Genomic DNA, 21,919 nt, shown 5'->3' with positions numbered 1-21,919 from the left:
CTATTATGTCGATACCGTAATATGAGACTAAATGTTGTTTTAGATTTTTGTAATATTTTAAGGGTCGTCTTTTTCTGGTTTTTAAGGTTGCAGTACACAAAAGTGATTTAATTTTCTGAACTTACTAGACTGTTCTGTCTGATCTTTTATTTGCTTTTACCCATTTAGTCATTATATCCACATTACTGATGATTATTGATTAAACATCTCATTGTGTAAATATTTTATGAAAGCAGCAATGGTTAGAAGGTATTTGGTCCAAAATATCTTGATACCTGATTTTTGCCATATCTCCCAGCCCTAATTTCAATAAGTATCATATCCTAACTACACACTGGAATGACCTTATTGGAATGATATCAAAACAATAATTTTAAGTAAGCTAAGCATCTAAAAAAAAAACAAAAAAAAACCTTGATTCTCCAACCAGCGGGTGAAAAGACCCCCACCCATTCCATGCCTACTGGGATTACACTTTAAAGTATTATGAGTGCATGCCTGCACATTATAGCATGGGTGGCCCCAGTGGGAATTCAACCTCTAAAATGCACCTTCACAATACACCTAGCTTGTGCTATATATAGATCAAGCTCCGGCTCAACCGCTGCGAGGAGGGACCTGCAACTTCACTTTGACATGATTTAAATGAGCTATTGTCTTAATGTGTTGGGCTCAGGACTGTGTGCAGAGGACTTATGCTAATGAGTTATTTTAAAGTGTAAATAGGAAATTAAACGCACTCTGAATCTTAGAAAGGTCAGACAGCCTCACCCCGCTCCCTTTGATGAGAATGTATTTAGTCAGGCAGACGCCGCTTTCATGGAAATCCGGGGTGAAGTTCCCCCCATTCCTCAGAACAAACTAATTAAAACTAGCCAAACTTGTGCGGGTATCAGAAAATTAATTGCTATTAAGTGGGAATTGGAATGTCCCGCCATTCATCACTGGAGAAATCCTTTCTTCTGTGTCACTTTTTAAGATTAATAGACTGAAACAAAAACAATTAGGGCCAAATTTAAGTGGAGATGCGATGCTCCTCACTTTAAAAATGCCTGTGATCATTGCTGGTAATAACTCATCATGTTTCAACAATGTGTGTTCCAACGCCTGAAAAATTAACACTTTAAAGCTTTGGTGGATTTCAGAAAAAAAAAAACATACAAAGAGAAGAGTCTATCAAGAGGCTTTCGCTGATAATCTGGGTTACCATGTTACAGCGGCTATTTTAGTCTATTTCACATCAGTGTAATTACCTTCAGAGAGAGCTGTGCTAATGAAACAATGGGCCTGTACTGCCTATTTGTGCTTTAATGGGCTATTGTCTATGTTCCTGCTGCCTAATTAGTGCCATAGCTCTCATAGATCACTACACTAAAGTCTGTGTTTATGCTCTTTATGAGTTCATTTTAATTTACTTGCTAGTTTGTCTACATATGCAGTGTTTTTCTCAGTAATAGGTTCACGTCTAGTAAAATTTTGAACCTTGGAATTCATGTTTGATACAAACAAACCATTTAATTGTAGTTATTGATTAGATTTCTTGGGCTGTAATTTTTATTATATTGCCAATAATTGTATCTTTTCAGCAAAATGCACTAAAGCACTTCTATAAACAAAAAGTGACATATGATATTGATACTGAAAATCGATAATAAGCAGTGGTGGAGGAAGTATTCAGTTCCTTTACTTGTGTTAAAGTACAAGTACCACATTGTATGCAACACTGCAGAATTAAAAAGTAAATGAACCTAATGCAGAAAATTCTACATGTATAAAATTGTGTTGCACGTTAAACTGGGCCTACATTAATGTTCAGGGCCCAAAGTGCCATGTATGAACATACTTATGGTGCATATGATACTAAGCTATTAAAATAATAATTAAGAGATTCATAAATTTATACATCATGGATTTATTTGACAAGGGTTCATGGGTAACAGTTAGTCTATCATCAAATTAAATTTTTGTTTTTGTTGTTCTTGTACAAATAGTCTAATTTATCTTTGATAACAAAATGTTGGATTCATGTTGGTGTGTATTTAAAGACATATTTTACTTATGGGGGAAGACAAAAAAGTAAAAATGATCAAACAATAATTTGCTCTTGCATTAAATCAGAGGACGCATGGATTAATGCCTTAATTGTTTCAGCTGTACTTATATAAACTGTTAGAGGGTTTAATTTGTAACAAAAAATCATATCTTATAAACTCTTCTTTCATTTTTTATATAAAAATCCTAACTCGTAAAGTAACCAAAGCTGTCAGATAAATGTAGTGAATTAAAAACTAATACGTGACATGAAAAAAAAAGACTCAAGTAAAGTACAAGTACCTCAAATCTCAACTAAATGTACTTAGTTACAATCCACCACTGATTGTAAGTAGAGAAATATCTATTTATTCATGTCCAGAGTTATTGTTTCTTCCTAAAGTGAGTTTTCTGTTGCATAAAAAAATCTGTCCGGTTGTACATTCACACTCCAGCCCTCCCCTGTGATAGCGTCCCCTCTCAGGTGGCCCCCAAAGTGTGCCAGCAAGGGTTCAACCTCAGTTTTGGAGCCAGCTTTTATATCCAAGGCCGTCTATCCGGCGTGTCTGAACCCTCCCTGACCACGAGAATTAATGACGCGGCGCGTAACCAGCCATCCCGTCCATAAATCAAGAGGAAATTAGAGGGACAGTCCTGCTACGAGCCAGGACGCTCCTCTCTCCGTCTCTCCAGTTGGCCGATTTATCATTTGGGCTGTGCATTAATAAACACCACTCCCATGAGGCTTTGCAGTGGTGGGATGCTGGCCTTGCTCCTACCCCCCTCTCACTTGTGGTGAATTAGGAGAATTCACTTGTGGTGTTAACTTTTGTCCAAACCAGGATAAAGGATGATTTTTATTTGCCGGATTATATATGTATTATATATTTTGTACGAGCTGAATGAAATGGTGAAAAATCAGACATGTCGAGAGCGTCACATGACAAACTACAATGTTTTTAGCAATTGTGTGTGCACAGGGATTTACATGTGCATACGTTAGCCCCCTCTCCAACACCCTCTTCAAAAGGACATAAAGAAGGACAGATTTTCCATACAATGACAATGTAAAGGGGGCGTTGCTCTCCATACAGCTTCATGCGGTACTGGAAACTCAGGCCTATGTATGCCAGAACACCACCACTGCCACCACAGAGGCATCCACACACACACACATTCACATCCACACACTCTGATTACCATGTGAATGGAGCGTTCTGTAATCGTTGGATGTGTCAGACGAGAGATGGAGCATTTACGTTTGGGAGATGGATGGATTGTGGGGGACGTAAATATGGAGGGGGGTTATCGGGGCTGCGTAAGCTGGTTTTGTTTGCCTTTATAAAATAACTCAAAATGTTTTATTTCCAAGTCTTGAGTCACAAAGTCATTGTGTCAGTTCATGCACAAAGCGCGACATCCCCTCAGCGCTTTTTTCCCCCTCCTTCCATCTGCCTCTGTTTTTCCCTGTCTTGTTTGTGACATCTCCATGTGAAAAGACAACAAAAGTCATGTTTTAATCTCTACCCGTGGCTCATTGTATGTGCAGAGAGAATGGTTGCGCCGTTTCCGCCTTTTACCTTTTCAAACCCCCTTTTTAGTATTTCCAGTCAACACTGATTGCATTTGAATAACGAGTCAAATTGGACTTGATTAAATATTACCATACACAGTCAGAGCATTTCTCCAACATAAAAGACATGTTTTCTCATGGATGAAATGCAAGCAGTGCATCAAGTGACAGCTGAACACTCATTCAGACGAGCCCTTTGTCTGATGATTGACAAAAATGTCATCTGTTAGGGTTAGATTAGGTTAGAGTTTGGAAGAAGTCACGTATAAACCAGCGGATGCTCTTTGTTGAATTTAGCTGCTGTTTTACCCCAAAAGAACACGGAGCGAGGGAGCAGAAAAGGTTTAATGCTCAGTTTTAAAGGGCATTTTAACCTTTCACTCTCACAGGCATTCGCTTCCAGCACCTCACTCTGATCTGCTCCTCGCTCCTCATTCTGCAGACTCTCGTTTCTCGAGCCCGAGGCTGCCATCACGGCCCAGCAGGAAGCGTCCGCTGCCCATCTCGCCGCTTTCCGAGCACAGCTTTGACCTGCAGACCATGATCCGCAACTCGCCCAACTCTCTCGTCACCATGCTCAACAACTCTCGCTCCAGCTCCTCCACCAGCGGCTCCTACGGGCACCTCTCTGCGGGAGCCATCAGGTACAGCTGACTGTTGTGAATGTTGTCCTGCATTATTATTCTTGAAGGTCCTCCTTTTCCTTCTCTTCCCTCTCTTCTCGTCTTCTACAATGTACTTCTTCTTCTTATTAAAAATCTCAGATTGGGCTTGAGACATAAAATGACAGTGTGGGATGTGTAAGAAGTTTGTTTTGAGGAGTTATATGGGAGCTGTAATGACAAACTATCCAGTTGCATTGTGGCAAATGTAGCTTCCAGTTTTTTCGTCAGTCTTTGCTTCTGTGAAATCTGTCTTTTGTGCCCCGAATGTTATGGAATATGGCATACTAAATCGCTGGATTACCCATTATAAAAGGGAAAAAATTAACTTTTATCCAGACAGAATGTCTTCCACAAGTTATTTTTGATTGCGCTTCTATCAAGGTGATCATTCAGGAACTAAAATTGACCAATAATCACTCAAACAGTAGGATCTTTTCAGGGGGAATGATATTTTCAAAGCTGTTCTAATATCACTGATTGTTGTTTTTCTTAAAGCACACTTGGCACCAGTAGCGTAACAAGGCCACATCAGGCCCCAATGCAAGACGGTAAAACCTGACCAGCCCATCACAATCAGACGTAACATAACGTAATGTCAGTAGTGATGGAAAGAAGTAGAAGCACGCAGCTTTTGAACAACCAAAAACAGAGAAATGCACTGCACAGATGAGCCTAAATGAAATTATGACTATAGAAGAGAAGTCGGTATAGCGAAGCCAAGACACAGATGAAAACATGGTGACCGCGCACTCACACAATACAACTTTTTTCATTCCTGCTCATAGGTCTTATAAACACAAGTGTGTTGCTTGATTATTGGTCAAATAATTGAAAAGTTTTACTTCCATTATAGGTGCACTCTATGGGTTTTTCCACTCTACAAAATAGTCCATTAAACCCTTTAGATCCAGCTGGCAGGCACAGGGCATCCTCAGTTGATAACGTGGCACATCCATATAAGAGAGTCTGTCCCATTGAACTCCTCAAGAAAGGTTTAATAAGTTTCAGTTTGGAAAAGGATCATTGAACAGACGCAAAGTCACTGGAATTTTAAAGAGAGGTGGTAAAGGGGTACAGACTTCCCAAAAGTTTGCAGCAATATAGCTGCTGTCTATCACCGACATCTTGGTTAGCTCTTGGAGTGTTTTCACTTCTGAGGTACTTTTTTAAACACCCACTGAATGACAGGAGATGTGTCAGAAATGCTGAGGTTATGTCATCTTTGTAAATGTGACTTTGCTTGCTCAAGAAGTTCATCATCTGTTGCAGTGCACAGTGTGCCACTGAATGTGTCCACTGTTGTCCTCAAACCAGCGACCCTCTGTGCAAGCTGGGAGATCACTGTGTCATGTTTGCAGTGGTGGAAGAAGCATTCAGAACTTTTTCTCCAGGTTTTCATGGTTCGGAGAGCAGGCAGCAGGGGATGGACCCAAACGCAGATGAAAACAGGCAGACTGGTGCAGTTCAATGATTTATTTAGAAATGCCTACAGGCAGCAAGAGTCCACATGGCAGCAGGTTCAACAGGCAGGTAACAGGCAGACAGGTAACCTCACTGAAACATGACAACCTGGCAGGAAACAAAGACAGTGGGCTGGTTTAAGTAGAGCAGGAGCTAATGAGAGGAAATGGGAAGCAGGTGGGTGATTAGGTGATACAGGTGAGGAGGTGGGGAGTAAGGCCAGGCAGAGCTGATGAGTGAAGTGGAAGCAGGTGTGTAGATGGGTGTGGCACTCAAGTGATGGTAGAGGAGGGAAAGTTAAAGTAAATCTGCTGGACAGAAGCAAAATGGCAGGGAACCTGGGAAATAGACAATGTGGCTGAGGAGGAAGGACAAAGGAATGAACTGTGACACCTGAGTAAAAGACGCAATACTACAGCGTAGAAATACTCAAGTAAAAGTCCTGCATTCAAAATCTTAGGTAGAAGTAGAAAAGTGAAATCATGAAAATAACCAAAGTAGAAATACTCATGTAAAATCGGCCATTTCAGAATATTATATTAGGCTACTGTATTATGATTACAGATGCATTAATGTGTGCATCACTTTAATGTTGCAGCTGGTAAAGGTAATTTTAATTACTTTATATACTGATTAGTAGTTTAATCTATAATAATACATCATAGTTTAGTTTAGTTTAGTTTAAGTTACATTTTGAATTAATATTGTAAATGTAGTAAAGTAATACAAAAATGGAAATACTCAAGTAAAGTAGTGTAGGCCTACAAACTTGTACTTAAGTATAGTAAATGTATTAGTTACTTTCCACCACTGCATGCTTGACATTTGTGTCTACCTTCTTTGGAAAATGTGCTTGAGCTTGTTCCTTTGCACGTCGTTCTCCCCATCTCCAGTGGTGTTGGATGGCACGCTGGTGCTAGTATTAGCATTAGCATTAGCAGGTGTCCTTTTTGGTTCGGGTCCATGTCATTGGTTCGACAGCCCATTGGTTTGACATCCCATCAGTCCGACTGTCCGCGGTGCTGAACGGCTCGCGGCGGGCGTATGGTGCGCCGCGACCGTCTTGAGGCGGAGCAGGCTCACGGCTTATGTGTTTGTCACTTTCTTTTTCATTTTAACCCACACCATGATCTTTTCCTGACCCTAACCAAGTGGTTTTTGTGCCTAAACCTAACCAGACCTTAACCACAGGGCATCATGATGATTTCGGAACGGACTTAGGAACAATGAGTTTAATATGGTCGGAACAATGGGATGTTGAACCAGTGGGCAGTTCCCTTTGGTTCTTGCCCGGGAGAATTACTTTTGCTGTCTTGTCTTTCTTTTTTAAAGAACCCGTCTTTGCTTTTTCTTTCCACAGCTTTTTCAGTTTTCACTTTTGGAACCTGCTTTTGTATTTGTATTTCATTGCTTGTTAATTACTTCGTTGCTGTCTTGAAATTTTGCTACCTAGCTAGTTAACCCTTCAGTATGGATTATGCCACAAAGTAGTGCACATGTCCATAATTACCTTAACTTAGAATTCCACTGGTGCATTTTTTTAACATCAAATTGATCAAGTAATCCATATTCATCCATAATTTAGAAATGTCCTATAGAGGTATGAGTCACCAAACTATATGCTTGTATGTGTGAAACTGTTTTATGTTATTGTGTTGTTGTTTATTTGGTGAATGGAATCAGTTAGGCCATCAAGATGACCAGCTCAATTGGCTAATAAGTAAAAAAAAAGGTACCTCTTACAGGAAAGGCGAAATGGTCACATGACTAATGTTTACTTAACCTGCATTCATGTGGTGTCGGAATAATTGGAAAAATGAGGATAGTTTCTGACAGGAAAAAAAATTACGCCAAAGCACCCTCAGATCAGAACAACAGCTTGGAAAGTTGGCGAAAATTTTGATGCATTAGTTTGGTTGACTCCGTGTATACAGAAGCATGGCGGACGAAAGTAAATGTTCTGTTGATGGTGATACATTTTTTATTAATTCACATATTTCCAGTCAGTTTTTTTGCCATGTTGTAATATGGTATTGGGTCGTAACTGTTAGTTGTGGTCCACTTAGAGTGACCTAGATTTGTTTGACAACATTAGACAGGCAAAGCAATATGTAAGTTGTTTTAGGGGATGTACTGGTGCAGAAGCAAGTCACTTTGTCATACATGTTGTTTAAGAGCAAAAAAACACAGCACATTTTTGTAGCGTCCATCTTATTTCCATGTTACTTGAAAGCCCATGAACACACCAAAGTTGAAAGAATGATCCATCTGAATGAACCATCCGAGGAGCATGTGAATGCAGCATTACTACGTGATATTTTTTGATAAGATAGTGGTGAGATGAGAGGGGCCCATGCGTGCGGGCCCTGATGCAACTGCATCACCTGCATATATCATAGTTTCATCTCTACATGGCATCGTTACATTAGTGTAGCATTTACGTTAGAGGAAGGGGGAAAGAAAGTGTGTGGTGTAGCAAATAAGAGTATGTGTGTATCGTCCATGTCAACCCCCCATGTGGGTGACGATCTCCCAGCCAGCCAGTCAAGCCTGCCTCCCCGGCGGCTCGTGTCAGTCATCGGGTAACACCTCATGGAAACATCACATACATCACACCCCGGTACCAGAGGCGAGCAAAGGGAAGCAAAAGAAAAGAAAAGAGAAGGGAAAAGGAAAGATCCATTGCCCCACCCACAGCCATTGATCAGCGATCTGTAAGAAGAGCCTGATCAATCACGCTGCGCGCTTAGCCACTGTCCTAGTGACAGGACCCAAATAGCCAGAGCCAACAGACTGATGAGTGATATGACAAGTGGATGGGCCCCCAAATGTGTCTCGGCCCATTGATTTCCACTCGGCTCGTAATAAGATCAGCAGACATATGGGTTTGCAGCGAGAGCGAAGCGTCAGAGCTCAGGATGAATGGAGGCCGCTGCTGTCGAGCCACACAGATCTGTGTTTATCCGGTGGTTCACCTGTGGTTACACAGACCCCAGAGGAGGTTTGGTGGCTTCTGGGATTTTTTTTAGGATAAACAAAGTTAGCTCAGGTTGAGGGAACAGGGAAATAATTTAGCTGTATTTACATGGCTATACGACACACTCCAGATTGTTTATCATCTGTATCATTTGCCCAGTGGAAGAATGACATACTGCCTTACACAGACCACATGATAATTCACTGTGTGTTAACAAGCTGAACATTCATTGGCAGGGATTTGCCGGCAGCCCCGTGGTTCCAGCATTACCACACCATCTCCTGTCAGATTGTCCTCAGGGAGGAGAAGCTATCCAGAATAATCCATTTACTCACTGTTTTTCCTTTTTTGCCTCTGAACTGATGTTTTAGTGAAGTTTTAGTTTTATGATTATTTTGCCCAATATAACTGTTCAACCTTTCCAAACTCTTCTGTTTCCCAGCCCTGCGTTAAGCTTCGCCTACCCTCCAACCCCTGTGGCTTTGCATGTGCACCAGCAGCTGATTGGCCGTCAACCGGGCATCGTGGGCTCTGCCTTTGGCCACAGTCCGCCCCTCATCCACCCATCGCCGGCCTTCGCCACCCAGAGGCCAGTCCCCGGCATCCCCTCCTCCGGGCTCAGCGCCAGTGAGCGCTCAGCCCTCTCCAACGACTCCTCACAGGTGAGTGCGGCGGCAGGCGCCTGTGCGATTCATCATCACAGGTAATAGATAGCAGGCGTCGCATGCCAGCCACATCTCAGCAAAACGCAGCGAGCTAACATGGTACAGGCAGGACCCCCCCTCCACGCGCTCCTCTCCTGGGACTTTCCTCCTACTTGTGTTGTCTCTTGTTTTTTAGGCTGCCGAGCACGGCCCAGAACGCGCCCGCAGCAAACAACAAGGGGCTTGTTAGCATAGAATCCCACTGCTGACTCCATTAATCACTAGAGAGAGAACAAGGATATAGAGAGGCAATATTGACATGGATGGATGGATCCAAAGGGGCTTTTTCTCTCCATCCTCAACCCTTACTCTATGTGCGGGCCCACATTTGAAGTAAATATTCAGTGTTTATTACCCACCCTCCCTGCTGTTTCCCATCTCTCCAATTCTGTGTTATCACAAATGAGGCCTCATTGAAATTGGGCTCACCAAAATTGCAATTTTCCTCCTCCTGAATGAAGGGAATATTGCTTCGCGGCCACAGCCAAATCTCATATAGTATTTCAGCAAAGATAGTAACACAGAGACAGACAGGAACACTGCAACTATGAGAGTCCTGTGAAAAAAACAGCAACATCAGGGGAGAAGAAGAAAACTTACTTCTCCAGAAGCAACTTTATAATTCTTTTTTTTCCTGTGAGCTTTTATGTAACAAGAATTCCCCTACGGGGTGTTTTTAAGCCTGGGCCAAAGTCAGGTCATGCATTGGTTCAGTGAATGGCTCATTGAATTGGTCCATGAGTGTGTTTTAATTGCTGTGATTAGAGGAGCTAATGTGATACAGTGAATTGCATAGTTTTTCATTAGCGCAGTTAAAGTTCTTGCCTGGGACCGAGGATACGGAAATCATTATGGTTTAAGCACCGTTGTTTTTTCCTGCTTGATTAAGTCAATGATTGATTGACTTATAAGCATCACATGCATTTTTAATGGCTCTATAGGGGATTACTTAAGAAATATCAGTAGAATATGGCATTAAATTATCTATATAGTCAAATCCATGTCATGGGAAGCTCAAAATGATGAAATATTTTCTGTTTCCTCAGACCAAACCAACAAGTGAATCTGCAGTGAGCAGCACAGGAGACCCAATGCACCACAAACGCTCCAAAATGAAACCAGAGGAAGAGTTGCCGAGCCCAGGAGCAGTGAGCGTACAGGTGAGGATTGTCTACATTTTTCAGCAATGTAAAAAAATATTTTCAGTGACAGGATATTCTTCACCTATTTGGCAAAAACAGCAAACTGGTTGGTAAATCCCAGAATTCACCAGCTGGTTTTAATTTTAGATTTTTCCATTAGAATAGGAAGCCCATATAATGACTGGTCACCTGCCAAAGTCGCCACAACAATAGACAAGCTTACCAGCCACAGTTTGTATTTATTTACCTGCTTTTGGCTGCTCGTGGTGTTTCCCACCCTGCTCTTATCAGCCGCTGTTTCCGAAGCAAAACAATTCATTGATCATTGGGAGACTAGGAGGAAATTGTTTTTTGCTTTTGTTTAATCAAAATTTTAAGTGGCTGGAGAGACGAAAGAAAAACGCGATAACAGTAAGTGTTTGTATCTGCAGGAAAAACCTTATTAGAGTCGATATTCAGGCAGCGGCAGATTTAGCCTGAGGTGTGTTGTGGAAGCTCTCCTGTATTAGCCCACACCAACTCCCTGCTCCACGCAGCCTCCTAACTGTGACAGTGAAATATGTCTGGGCTAATAGAGCAACCTACAGCAGGAAAAGGGGGTTAGAGTCCTCAAATACTCGCCCCGGTCCTGTCGTATAACAACCCGCCAAATACAGAGAGGGGCTTTCAGCGCTACATTTCCGCTCTCCACACTTTTCTCCCAGGCAGCCAAACAAGGCCAGATTCACAGGGGCACTGTGGCTGAGACCTGTGACCAAATCATTTTTGGCTGTGGCTTAGATGTAAACCAGCAGGGCCGTAAAAATTACTTTTATGGCAGACTTGGATGGACTGATGTTGGAGAGAGGAGGGCAGCCTCTGTTAGCGTTTATACTTCTACGTCAAGACTGGTATTAAAGGCTAACTTTGGTATTTTTCAACCCATATCCTTTATTCCCATGTTTTTGTTTCTAAGTGACTAATAGGAACAACAGGGGCAAAACAGACTGCAATGCAATGATTCAGGGCATGTTCGCACTGTAAATTTACAACTTCTAAAAGTGCTTGTTTTTGCCACTGACTGGCTCAGATTGTTAGAATTAGTTTCTGATAATATTATGGAAAAGATCCTTATAGAGATTGACTTTTTTGCTAAAGAGTAAGATCCCTTTTTGTTTGACCAGAAACAGCCCAAAAAGTGCTATTGCCAAAGCCAACAGGCTCCCTTTGGATAAACAGTAATTTTAGCATGCATAGCGCCAGCATACTTTCACATCTAACTGGGGGAATTAAGGGTTAATTCCACCAAACCATAACTGGTATTTTCTGAAACAGTGAAAAGACGAACCAAGATGGTTTTCGTGGGTTTTATTTTGTTTCTTTCAATTTTAAATGAAGTGTGTTGTATGATTACAAAATTACCGTGTATTTAAATGGAGTCTGGTTGATATGGGCTAAGGTGATTTCGGAGCTGTTTCTGGTTAACGTAAAGGATCTTAAAGTTTAACAGATCTATCTCTGTATGGGTCTTTTCCATAATTTAAAATAACAATCTCAACTTGTTAGTGGCAAAAACAAAAACCTCTAGTGGATGTAAACTGACGGTGCGAACATGCCCCAAGAGTTCACATTGAACTCTTTGGGCAGCCGGTAGCTGCAATACAGGCTCTTGCTTTCAAAAAGTTGTTCCCCTTTGTCACTTAAAAAAAAAAAAAACATGGTAAAATATGTTGAAGAATACTGTTGCTACCATTTAAGTACATTTATTTACATTATTTTGACATTGTTGTGCTGGTTTTATGACTTTTTCACTGTTGTTCTTCAGGACCATCCGGATGGGATGACTCTGGTGAAAGAGGAAGGGGACAAGGATGAGAGCAAACAGGAGCCAGAGGTGGTTTATGAGACAAACTGCCACTGGGAGAACTGTTGCCGTGAGTTTGACACGCAGGAGCAGCTAGTACAAGTGAGTGTAGCACATTTTGAAAAGACAGTGGTACAAGCTGCTTATCTCAAGTCTGACTCCAGCACAGAACGCTTTATTATTCATGTAAAGCCGAATATGAGAATATCCAGAGATCCCGTAATGGTGTGTCAGTAAATTGTGTCAGAATGTTAATTTTTAACACTTGCTTGCTGCAGTTTAGCAGATGGTTTGCATTTCACTCTCTCACTTCCTGTGGGCAGAGAAGAGTTCACACTTGACCTCAGTTGTTCTCTCGGACTGGAGTTTCTTGCAGGGAAACAGGGAGACACAACGGGGTGTTTACAACCGTAAGATGGGTGAAGACTCATAAAAAGCTTTCCCCAAAAACACACACCAACACTACAATGTCTGGTTTGTATGCTGTGAGAGTTTTTAGTGTTTCTCCCCTCAAGCTCAGTAGATCCCAGCAACATCAACTGCAGCTGTGCTATCCTACACAATGCCTCCTATCAGGCCACAACCCCTGTGCAGCGGCAAACCTACAGTAGAGTCAGAGCTGCAGGCATTGACTGATACTGCTGCTGGATTCCTGATTGGATCCAGGGACGGTGGTAATGGGCTCAGAAGCTGGAGAGCACATCTCACAGCTGAACGGTGCTAACTGATTTGGCGGGTTAAGCCTCCCAGAGTCAGGATGTGAGCTTTGTGTACAACATTGGACCGACCTTCCTCCTGTCTGTTATCAGAACTCTTACACAGCCCGGGAGATGGATGGCTCTCATCGAATTGCGCCAGAGGGGTTCACCGTTAAACTAAATATTAATGATATTATGGTCGTGTCACCCCTGCTACTTACACTGGCGCTATTAGCTCTGCTGCTCTCTCGCGGCCTGTGAATTGCTCACCCGTCAGCCAACTGAGAGAGCAGGCTGAAGTTGGAGAAGTGGTGAAAATACACCAATATAATGCTGCGAACAAGGGACGCCAGACTGTACACACACACACACACACACACACACACACACACATGAAACACACATCACCACACATCTGATAGAAAGATCCCCAGCTCTCCACAGCTGTCTATTTGCCGTCTTGACATTGCAATCCTCAGCCGCGGTGGTAACCCCTATCTATAATTGATATCCTCAGCGCGGAATGGGCTGCCTCCCGTGTTTGAAGGGCTCGGCTCAAAGGTTGAGAATCTTGACAACTTCTTGCCCCTGTTTCAGGAGGCGGGATGAGTTAAGGTGGTGGGAGAGGAAGGGGAGGATAGCTTCTTAATAGAGGAAAAGCTTGCTCACATCCTCCCCCTACTGTAGTCACACCAGGTGGCCATCCCGGCAAAACAATGTCCTCTCATCCCTCCACATCCAGCCTACCCTTCGCCAGGCTGCACTTATTATCAGATTCCCGTGTAGACAGACACCAACTTATTAGTTTTCCATTTTTCCGTCTTGGAATTGTTTTTCTTTTTTCTGCCATTTGACTTCCTGATATTGCATTTTATTTCTCATTTTCTATGCACATGCAGATATGCAGAGAGATGCCAATAAAAGTCTTCGCATACAGAATCCGTGCCCTCTAATTCAGCAGAGCGGACGAGAAAATGCTCTTATCTCTGCACACCCCCACCCCCCTCAGTAATAGGATAAGTACAGTATTTGGACCACAGTGGCTCTCCTCGCACACTGGGAGGGGTTTGGGGGTGGAGGGATTTCCATATAACCAAACAATGGAGCGTCCCTTCCCCCTTGTACTTGTCTTCTGAAATGGCTTTGGGGAGAAAAACATGATGGGGAAAAAAAACAGTTTCTCCTTGGCTGTAACCACAAAGTTTATACGTAGATTTATATTCTATGATTAAAGCCTGTGTAATGAAATATATATTTTAAGTATTAAAAGTAACAGCTGCACTGATTCAAACATCCCGTTTCCTTTGTGGTTGGCCTAATTTTAGAATTAAGCCTTCACACCACCCTCATCGCTTTCCACCTTGTTCAAAAGCACTCCTGCCGTGCTCTTCATGCATATTTTTACACTCTCAAGCATGCTCTCACCATGACACGCCACGGCGTTCCTTTATCATCTGCGTTTAAGCGCTCTCGGTGCAGCCGATAAGATAAACATCAGATCTATGCAATTTAGCTCACTTATCTGGCCTACCCAGTCAGCAAAAGCGAGGCGGGTGTCAATTTTAGTTTGCTGTATTTATTTCATTTATTACATTTCAACTCTCTATACCTCTCCAGCTCCCTCTCCACTCAGCTCCGACATTCTTTCGCTTCCCCATTTTCGGGCACAAACCTCTCCCCTCTCTCATTTTCTCTTTCATTTTCCCCTCCCACCCCTCTTTGCCCCTTGAAGGGAGTACTTTTAAAGATAAGGCCTGGTGGCTTCTTTAATGTCTCTCTTGAAGTGGGCTTTTTTCACTCAGTTTTGTCGCCCGAAATGCCAAACACACACTCCCACAACTCCCTAATATGGCCCTGCTCAACAATCTTTTATTTGCTCATTGATCTACTACTGATACTTCACCGTGGAGAAATCTACAAGGGAGCTATGCATTTTCAGTGCACAATTCATGTAAGCCATACTGTCCTCTGTGTGGCAAAGCCATCTTTTAGTAAAGAGGCCATAGAAGTGTTGGATGTAGATGTATGGGGACAACAAAGTGTTTCATGAAAGGTGACCAAATCTGAATCAGCATAAAAGCTGGCTGTTTTTTCCCTGCGTGGATTTGCTAAAGGAATTAGTATAATTTATTATTATTCAACTGCTGAACCATTCCTGGCTGCGAACATGAAAGTTCAGTTTCCGTCCTGTCAGTGCAGGTCTGCTAACAGACAATTTTAGAGGATGTTTTAGAGCACTGATTGCCAACATGAGCGTCCCGCTCCACCCCCCCAGGGTCACTAAAGCTCCATAGGGAGTCACAAGTCTTTCTTGATTTTGAAGGGTGTAAGAAAACAAAAACAAAAAAACAGTTGACCTATCTCTCAGCATTTGTTGTAATTGTTATTTTTGAAGTGTAGAATGTTATTTAAGATATAAACTTTTAAAAAAAATCTCACAGGATAAGGGCACGGTGAAGACCTGACCACAAGAGAGTTTTCAATCTCTGCTAAACAGCCTCATTCTGCATTAGAAAAGTACGCTGTTAAAGCTAACCCTAACCCTAATACAACAGCCAACTGTTGGGGAGAAGACAACACTGAATTTGTCAAAAACAAACCCTATTAAGTGTGTTAGAGATTAAAAAAAACATAATTAGGACAGAGAATCATATAAAAAATATATATATCAGTAAAATTAATTTCTGATGCAACATTCACAGGAAATAATCTGCTCAAACCCCATCCGAATCACTTGTTTTACACAAACTTCCTGCAGTTATTGCGTTCTCAATTTGGGTTTATTGTGCAGGTTATGAGCTGCTCTCTACTGTTTATGTATAACATTAAATATCCATGTCATTTAGTCAGGGGTTACCACTTTACTCAATGATAGAAAAGGCAAAAGGTTGACTCTATATGGTGAGTGTCTGATGGGTTTGGTGGTCTGTATGTGTGTGTTCCCACAGCTCATCAGGTCGCTCCCACCCTCCACAGTCTCACCATTCTCTTCCAGGTCATCTACATAGGTGGCGCTGTGATGTCCTTGTTCTTCGATGGGGAGCTGGCTCTCCCCGTGCGCAGCCCTGTTGAGGCGGCTGCTGTGCGCCTCCCCGGTGTTAAAGGGAGATAAACGCGGGCGCAGTCTGAAGGCAGCCCCCCTCTCTGGCTGCTGGCGTAGGCTTTTAATTGGTAAAATGCAGATTTTTTTTTGATCAGGAGAAGGATTAGGCCCCTTATCTGCCAAGAGTATCTTACTCTAAGATGAAAAGACTGTGCTGAATTACACATGCCAATTCTAGCTCCCTGCCCCCTGCTCTGCTCACTCACTTACTCTCATCCTCCCTCCTTGCCTTGCTCACTCAAATTTTTTCCCCCTTTTACTTCCTCCCTCCTCCTTCCCTCCCTTCTTTGCCTTTTTCATGCTCTTCCCCCCCCCCCCCCCCTCTTTACACAAAGCACTTCAGCAACTGACATCACAAAAGAGCATATGATTTATTAGGCGGTGTTTGATAAAGCTAAACGGTGTTGCGGGTCCCACAGCTTAGTGAAATTGCCTTGTAAACAGGCCCTCTTTTCATGCACCCTTGCATTCTAATGCATGAGGGCTATGTCCCAGAGAGAGTTTGATAAGGAGACATGGAAATGGAGACTGAAGTGGGCAAAAGCTTTGAAAAAGCAGGAAAAAAGACAGTAATGTATGTTGAGATACATGGGTTTGAACATTTGCATAGAGCGACCAAAAGTCTTTTATTTTTAAGAATACAAAAACCAAGGGTAAAATTTTCTCCTGTTTATGTTTATGGATTTTTTTTGCCATGCATCCAAGCAGCAGGGGTCTAGACCAAGAAAACAGTGCCTGCACCTGTGTGTATGTGTGTGTGCACCTCTCATACGTCACAGACGGCTTCAGTGTCCCCTGTGTCCGTGTCCCCGGCGCTCCCTGTCGTGCGACTCCCTCCTAAATCCATCTTGGTGGCGTTTTTACAGTTGTTGGCCGATAAGCTGGCAGGGGGAAGATGAATAACCTGCCGCGCCGCTGCTATCAGCACCTGTTTGTCGATTTAGCCGGCCAACGGGGCCTGTCTGCTCAGCATGGAGATTATTGATTCAATAAGAATTGCCATTAGATCATGCCATTAGGTTTCTCGGCGGCCCCTCTCCCCGTGCTGTCTGTCCCGCTCTCTGTCAGCTCAGAGGCTCATGCATCACACCCGTCAACGACCTCCTTCATTTGTACAAACAGGGTTCGAGTGTGTATCCATCCTGTGTGTGTAAGTGCGTGCATGCGCTCTTGTTGTGCCAGCCACCCGCGTGATCCAACACCATGGCGCTCACCAATCGCTCTCAGCCAGGGGATATTGAATGCTGCTCGCAACAGACCGATTGCTTGCCACAGGGATTCCCTCACAGAGAGGAAGAAAAAGAGAAGACGAGTCAGGTTTTCTGAGGCCCCGGCCGAGGTGGGGAGGAGATCAATCTTTGGGAAACTTCACTAACGTCTGTGGTCATCCAGTCCCCAATCATTTTCCATGGAATTAGTCTTGTTTTGTCACTTTAGAATTAAAAAAATGTCAAGTGAGAATAATGGAGGTCCTTTGCGGATATATTAGTGTCCATTTTACCCTTTGCTTTTGCTGTTGCACCCTTGCTGTTACTGCGCTGACTCATTTGTCGATACTCTCCTTTAGTATTACTGGAAAATAAGTGCAGTGGAAGACTGAGGCCCAATCCATTTTCATATTTTTTACCCTTACACCTCATTTTCAAACCACCTTACCCTCTGAACAGAGTTACAAGGGGTAGTGGTTGAATACTTCCCCTATGAAATTGGACAATCCTTCAAGACCCTGATATTTAATCAGTATGCTGGCATTTACATAAAGAGACACAACGAGTGTTGTCGGACATTGTAAATATGCTGTCCTCTGTAGTTGGGATTTCTGTTGTGTTGGCTAGGCAGCCAAACAAATCATCTGCTTCACTACCAGGCCACTAGCAGTGCGCTGTAGGCTAACGTTAGCAACCTGTCAGTCTGCACTGATATAAGAGGAGTGTTAACAAGTGCAGCAACTTCGGTGGGTGCCATAGCATTGTTCCGACCTCTCATTGTTCCGACCTCTCATTGTTCCGACCTCTCATTAGTCCAATGTCCTGTTGTTCCAATATGTGATTATACTAGGCTATACTGTATTTGTGTACCATAGAGGATCAGCAACACCAAAAGTACGCTACTGGTCGAGATACAAGTGTCATAGAGAGGAGAGAATGAAACACCGTAACCTCCTGTTATTAACTCTGGGGTCGGGGTTGTGTGGGAAGCTCTCCACGGTGCTGAACGGCTCCTGGCGGGTGTATTTCTGCCTTGATGGTGCGCCGCGACCGGCTCTGGGTCAGCTGGGAAAGGCTTGACGCGAAGCAAGCTCACAGCTTATGTGTTTGCCACTTTCTTTTTCATTTTAACCCACACCATGATCTTTTCCTAACCATAACCAAGTGGTTTTTGTGCCTAAACCTAACCAGAAATTAACCACAGGGCATCATGATGATTTCGGAACGACGGGACTTCAGAACAATGGGTTTAATATGGTCGGACCAATGGGCAGGCCCCCTTTGGTGTTGGACTTAAGTTACATTTCAGACATCATATGCCATAAAACGGGGAGAAAGCATCATGGAAATATTTCAAAATGCGGCAATGTCATGTAGAAATCAGTACAGTGTAACATTAGCTAGCTAGCTAAATAGCTACAGAGACATCAGCGTACTAGCAGTTCTTTTGTTAGTTTCTCATAAAGAATAGGACCATAATACGTTGAAATAACATTGAAGTAAGATAATACTATGGTTATCGCAATTTTTAAATCTTTATAAACAAAGACAATAGGCCTACAGTTGTAGGTTTCTTTTGTTGCTTGTACAGCCATGTTGCCAATGATTTCTCATAACAGTCGGTTTTGAGTGTGCCTCTGAAAAACCTATGTTTGGAGTGCCATGTAGTCCTAATGCTGTGCTCATACGACAAGCAACACAGCAACAAGCAACGACCCATTTAAATGGAAGCTACAAACTTACGTCAATACTTGTCGCTGTTGATGGGCGTGACACTCTACAAACTAAAGTTTAGCTGGCCTCAACTTTCTTCAGTGTTCCAGTGGAGCGTCAACCAATTATATGTTTTTGTTTCAAGCTATGGTACTGGGTCATTTAACCAAGCTAATGCTAAGGCTATGCTAGTTTTCTGTGCATTGTGGTGCACACACGGATGCATTGGGGCAGTGAAATGTGATGTTAAAAGGGGGCTCAGACATTGATCGAAAAAATTTATGATGAAATACAAAAATTAGATGCCATTCAGTTGAGGTGCTTTGTAGCGCCGACATACAGAAGCCTTTCCACAGGGACTTGGCGATAATGTAGCTAGGCACCCAGCTGCATCGTCGCTCCGAGTGTGAACGCAGCATAAAACTTTGTCCTACCCCTCTATCCCACTAAGAATTGAGACATTATCTCTAGATGTGAGCATGCACAGAGGGGTAAGGGCTAACTGGTAGGAGCAAGGACTTCACTGGGTTGGGGCCTTTAGGGTCAATATGTCCTGAAGAAAGATTTTTAAAAAGGCGGTTTCTGTTTGGTGTCATGTTTATATGTGGGGTCATAATCTGGCCAGTGGGCAGGGCGCATAGAGGGTACAAAGATGCTTTTGTCAGAGCAGTGTCATGCCTGGAGGGGAACTGACCCTGGATGCTTTATTTGCTTTGGTCCTGTGTGTTTTATAGCTCGACAATCTTGCGAGTAAGTGCTCAAAGAAAGCACGTTTTCCCCAGACGTTTAAGAGCATTCAAAGTCAAGTCTCTATTTATCTCCCTTCCTTTTCTCCTGTTTCCATCCGTCCCTCTTCATTCACCCCCGAGGTAAAAAAGACTTTTCTCTGCTGCTCAGGAATGTAATAATACCAGTTTCTTATGGTCAGGATATTGTGTCTGTCTCCCTGGGTTTAAATTGCTCCCTGAAAGGCACTTCAGAGGCCACCACAGTGTTGTCTCTGAAAGAGAGCCAGATGTTGACTTTGTCCCCAGAGGGTCTGCGTGACATTTTTTCATCCTCACCTCCTTCATTCCTCTGTAGCATCCACCACTTACCAGATTTTACAAGGCAGTTAGGGAGAAAAGAAGAAGAAAGGGGGGAGAGAGAAGGGGGACGGAGCAAGAGAAAGGTGGTGCTCACAGATATAATGCTTGGCTGGAGTTGTAAAGCCCTCCGCATTTCAGATGCCACGACTGAACTTTTGATTTCTCGCCCTATCTCCTCACCTCCCCTCCCGCCTCCCCTCCTTCCTAAGCCTCAGATTGGAAGTTGCCACGGCAGCACAACTGTCAGCACTTGTCATGGAGGGGCGAGGGGCCCCAGTGTGATGCGAAGTGACAGGGGTTTTATTTGAAAATCCTGTTCAGATCGGACACTGAGACTCACAAGTCAACAGAGTCAGAAAGAGAGGAAGAATAGAAAGGAAGGAAAGAGTTAAGAGAAATGAGGTGGAAGAAATGTAATGAAGTATCACATGAAAAGAAATGGAAATCAGAAAAAAAGAATTTTATATAATTTACCTCTTATGTTGCAGAGCAAAGCACCCTCATGTTGAACCACAAATCAATTCAAGGGGAAAATGGCACTCTGAGGAGCTTTTGTATTGAGTTCTTTCATCTTCTTATTCCAGCACATCAACAATGACCACATCCATGGGGAGAAGAAGGAGTTTGTGTGTCGGTGGGAGGAATGTTCCCGAGAGCAGAAGCCCTTCAAGGCACAATACATGCTGGTGGTCCACATGCGCAGGCATACTGGGGAAAAACCCCACAAGTGCACAGTAAGGAAACTGCTGTTTGCTCAGTTGACTTGTAACCTGCTAACAGGAGATTCGGGCTGTGTGAGTGATGTCCTCTACTCTCTCTTCCTGCAGTTTGAAGGCTGTGCCAAGGCCTACTCCCGTCTGGAAAACCTTAAAACTCACTTACGCTCACACACTGGAGAGAAACCTTATGTGTGTGAACATGAAGGCTGCAACAAGGCCTTTTCCAACGCCTCAGACCGGGCGAAACATCAGAATCGCACACACTCAAATGAGGTACTGACAAATTTCAAACAATTATGCTCCTTTGATTTTGCTGCTTGAATGTGGTGTTTACAAGCAACGTGTTTCTCACAGCTCATTTTCTCCTTTCATTTCTTAGAAACCGTATGTGTGTAAAATCCCAGGCTGCACCAAGCGCTACACGGACCCCAGCTCCTTACGCAAGCACGTGAAGACGGTGCACGGGCCGGAGGCGCACGTCACCAAGAAACAGCGCGGAGATTACCCGCGCCCTCCGCCCCAACGAGAGCCTGGGGGCAACAGCCAGGGCCGCTCACCAGGGCAACTGCCCCTGGGAGGGTATACGGACCAAAGGGAGTACAACCATGCTACCTCAAAACAGGATGAATGTCTGCAGGTCAAGTCCATCAAGACAGAGAAGCCCATGGTAAGACTTAATTTAAGGCCTGCACTGATAGCTTTAACATTATTTTAACTATTTTCTAATACTTTTACTAATAATTCCTTCACCTTAAAGGGATAGTTCACCCCCCAAAGAATCATTTGTATATGAGTTACTCACCCTGTGTTAATGTTTATTTTTGAAGAAAACTATTATTCTCACATGGTGAGCAAAGAATAAAAAACAAAGAAAATTCTTGATGAATTGAAGTCATAGGGGCCCAGGTTTAGCAACAGCAAAACTACATCAAAACATCCACATAGGAACTCTCACAATAAAATCCAAGTTTTATTTCTCCAGGTGTATGCTCAG

At 43.1% G+C, this 21,919-nt stretch overlaps 1 protein-coding gene across 1 annotated transcript in view; it reads left to right on the top strand.

Annotated features, from left to right (window-relative positions):
* The window catches only part of gli3 (GLI family zinc finger 3), a 122,940-nt gene that overhangs the window by 93,905 nt on the left and 7,116 nt on the right, over positions 1–21,919 (top strand). The window contains exons 7-13 of the mRNA XM_049565152.1: positions 4,047–4,248; positions 9,150–9,369; positions 10,458–10,571; positions 12,358–12,498; positions 20,791–20,940; positions 21,034–21,198; positions 21,305–21,592. Coding sequence (XP_049421109.1) covers positions 4,047–4,248; positions 9,150–9,369; positions 10,458–10,571; positions 12,358–12,498; positions 20,791–20,940; positions 21,034–21,198; positions 21,305–21,592 — 1,280 coding nt within the window. The remainder of the gene's footprint in view (positions 1–4,046; positions 4,249–9,149; positions 9,370–10,457; positions 10,572–12,357; positions 12,499–20,790; positions 20,941–21,033; positions 21,199–21,304; positions 21,593–21,919) is intronic.

Source organism: Epinephelus fuscoguttatus, linkage group LG21 (genome assembly GCF_011397635.1).
Source record: "Epinephelus fuscoguttatus linkage group LG21, E.fuscoguttatus.final_Chr_v1".
Lineage (NCBI taxonomy): Eukaryota > Metazoa > Chordata > Actinopteri > Perciformes > Serranidae > Epinephelus > Epinephelus fuscoguttatus.
The sequence above is the reverse complement of the archived record's forward strand: the minus strand, read 5'-3'. Positions and strand labels throughout refer to the sequence as shown.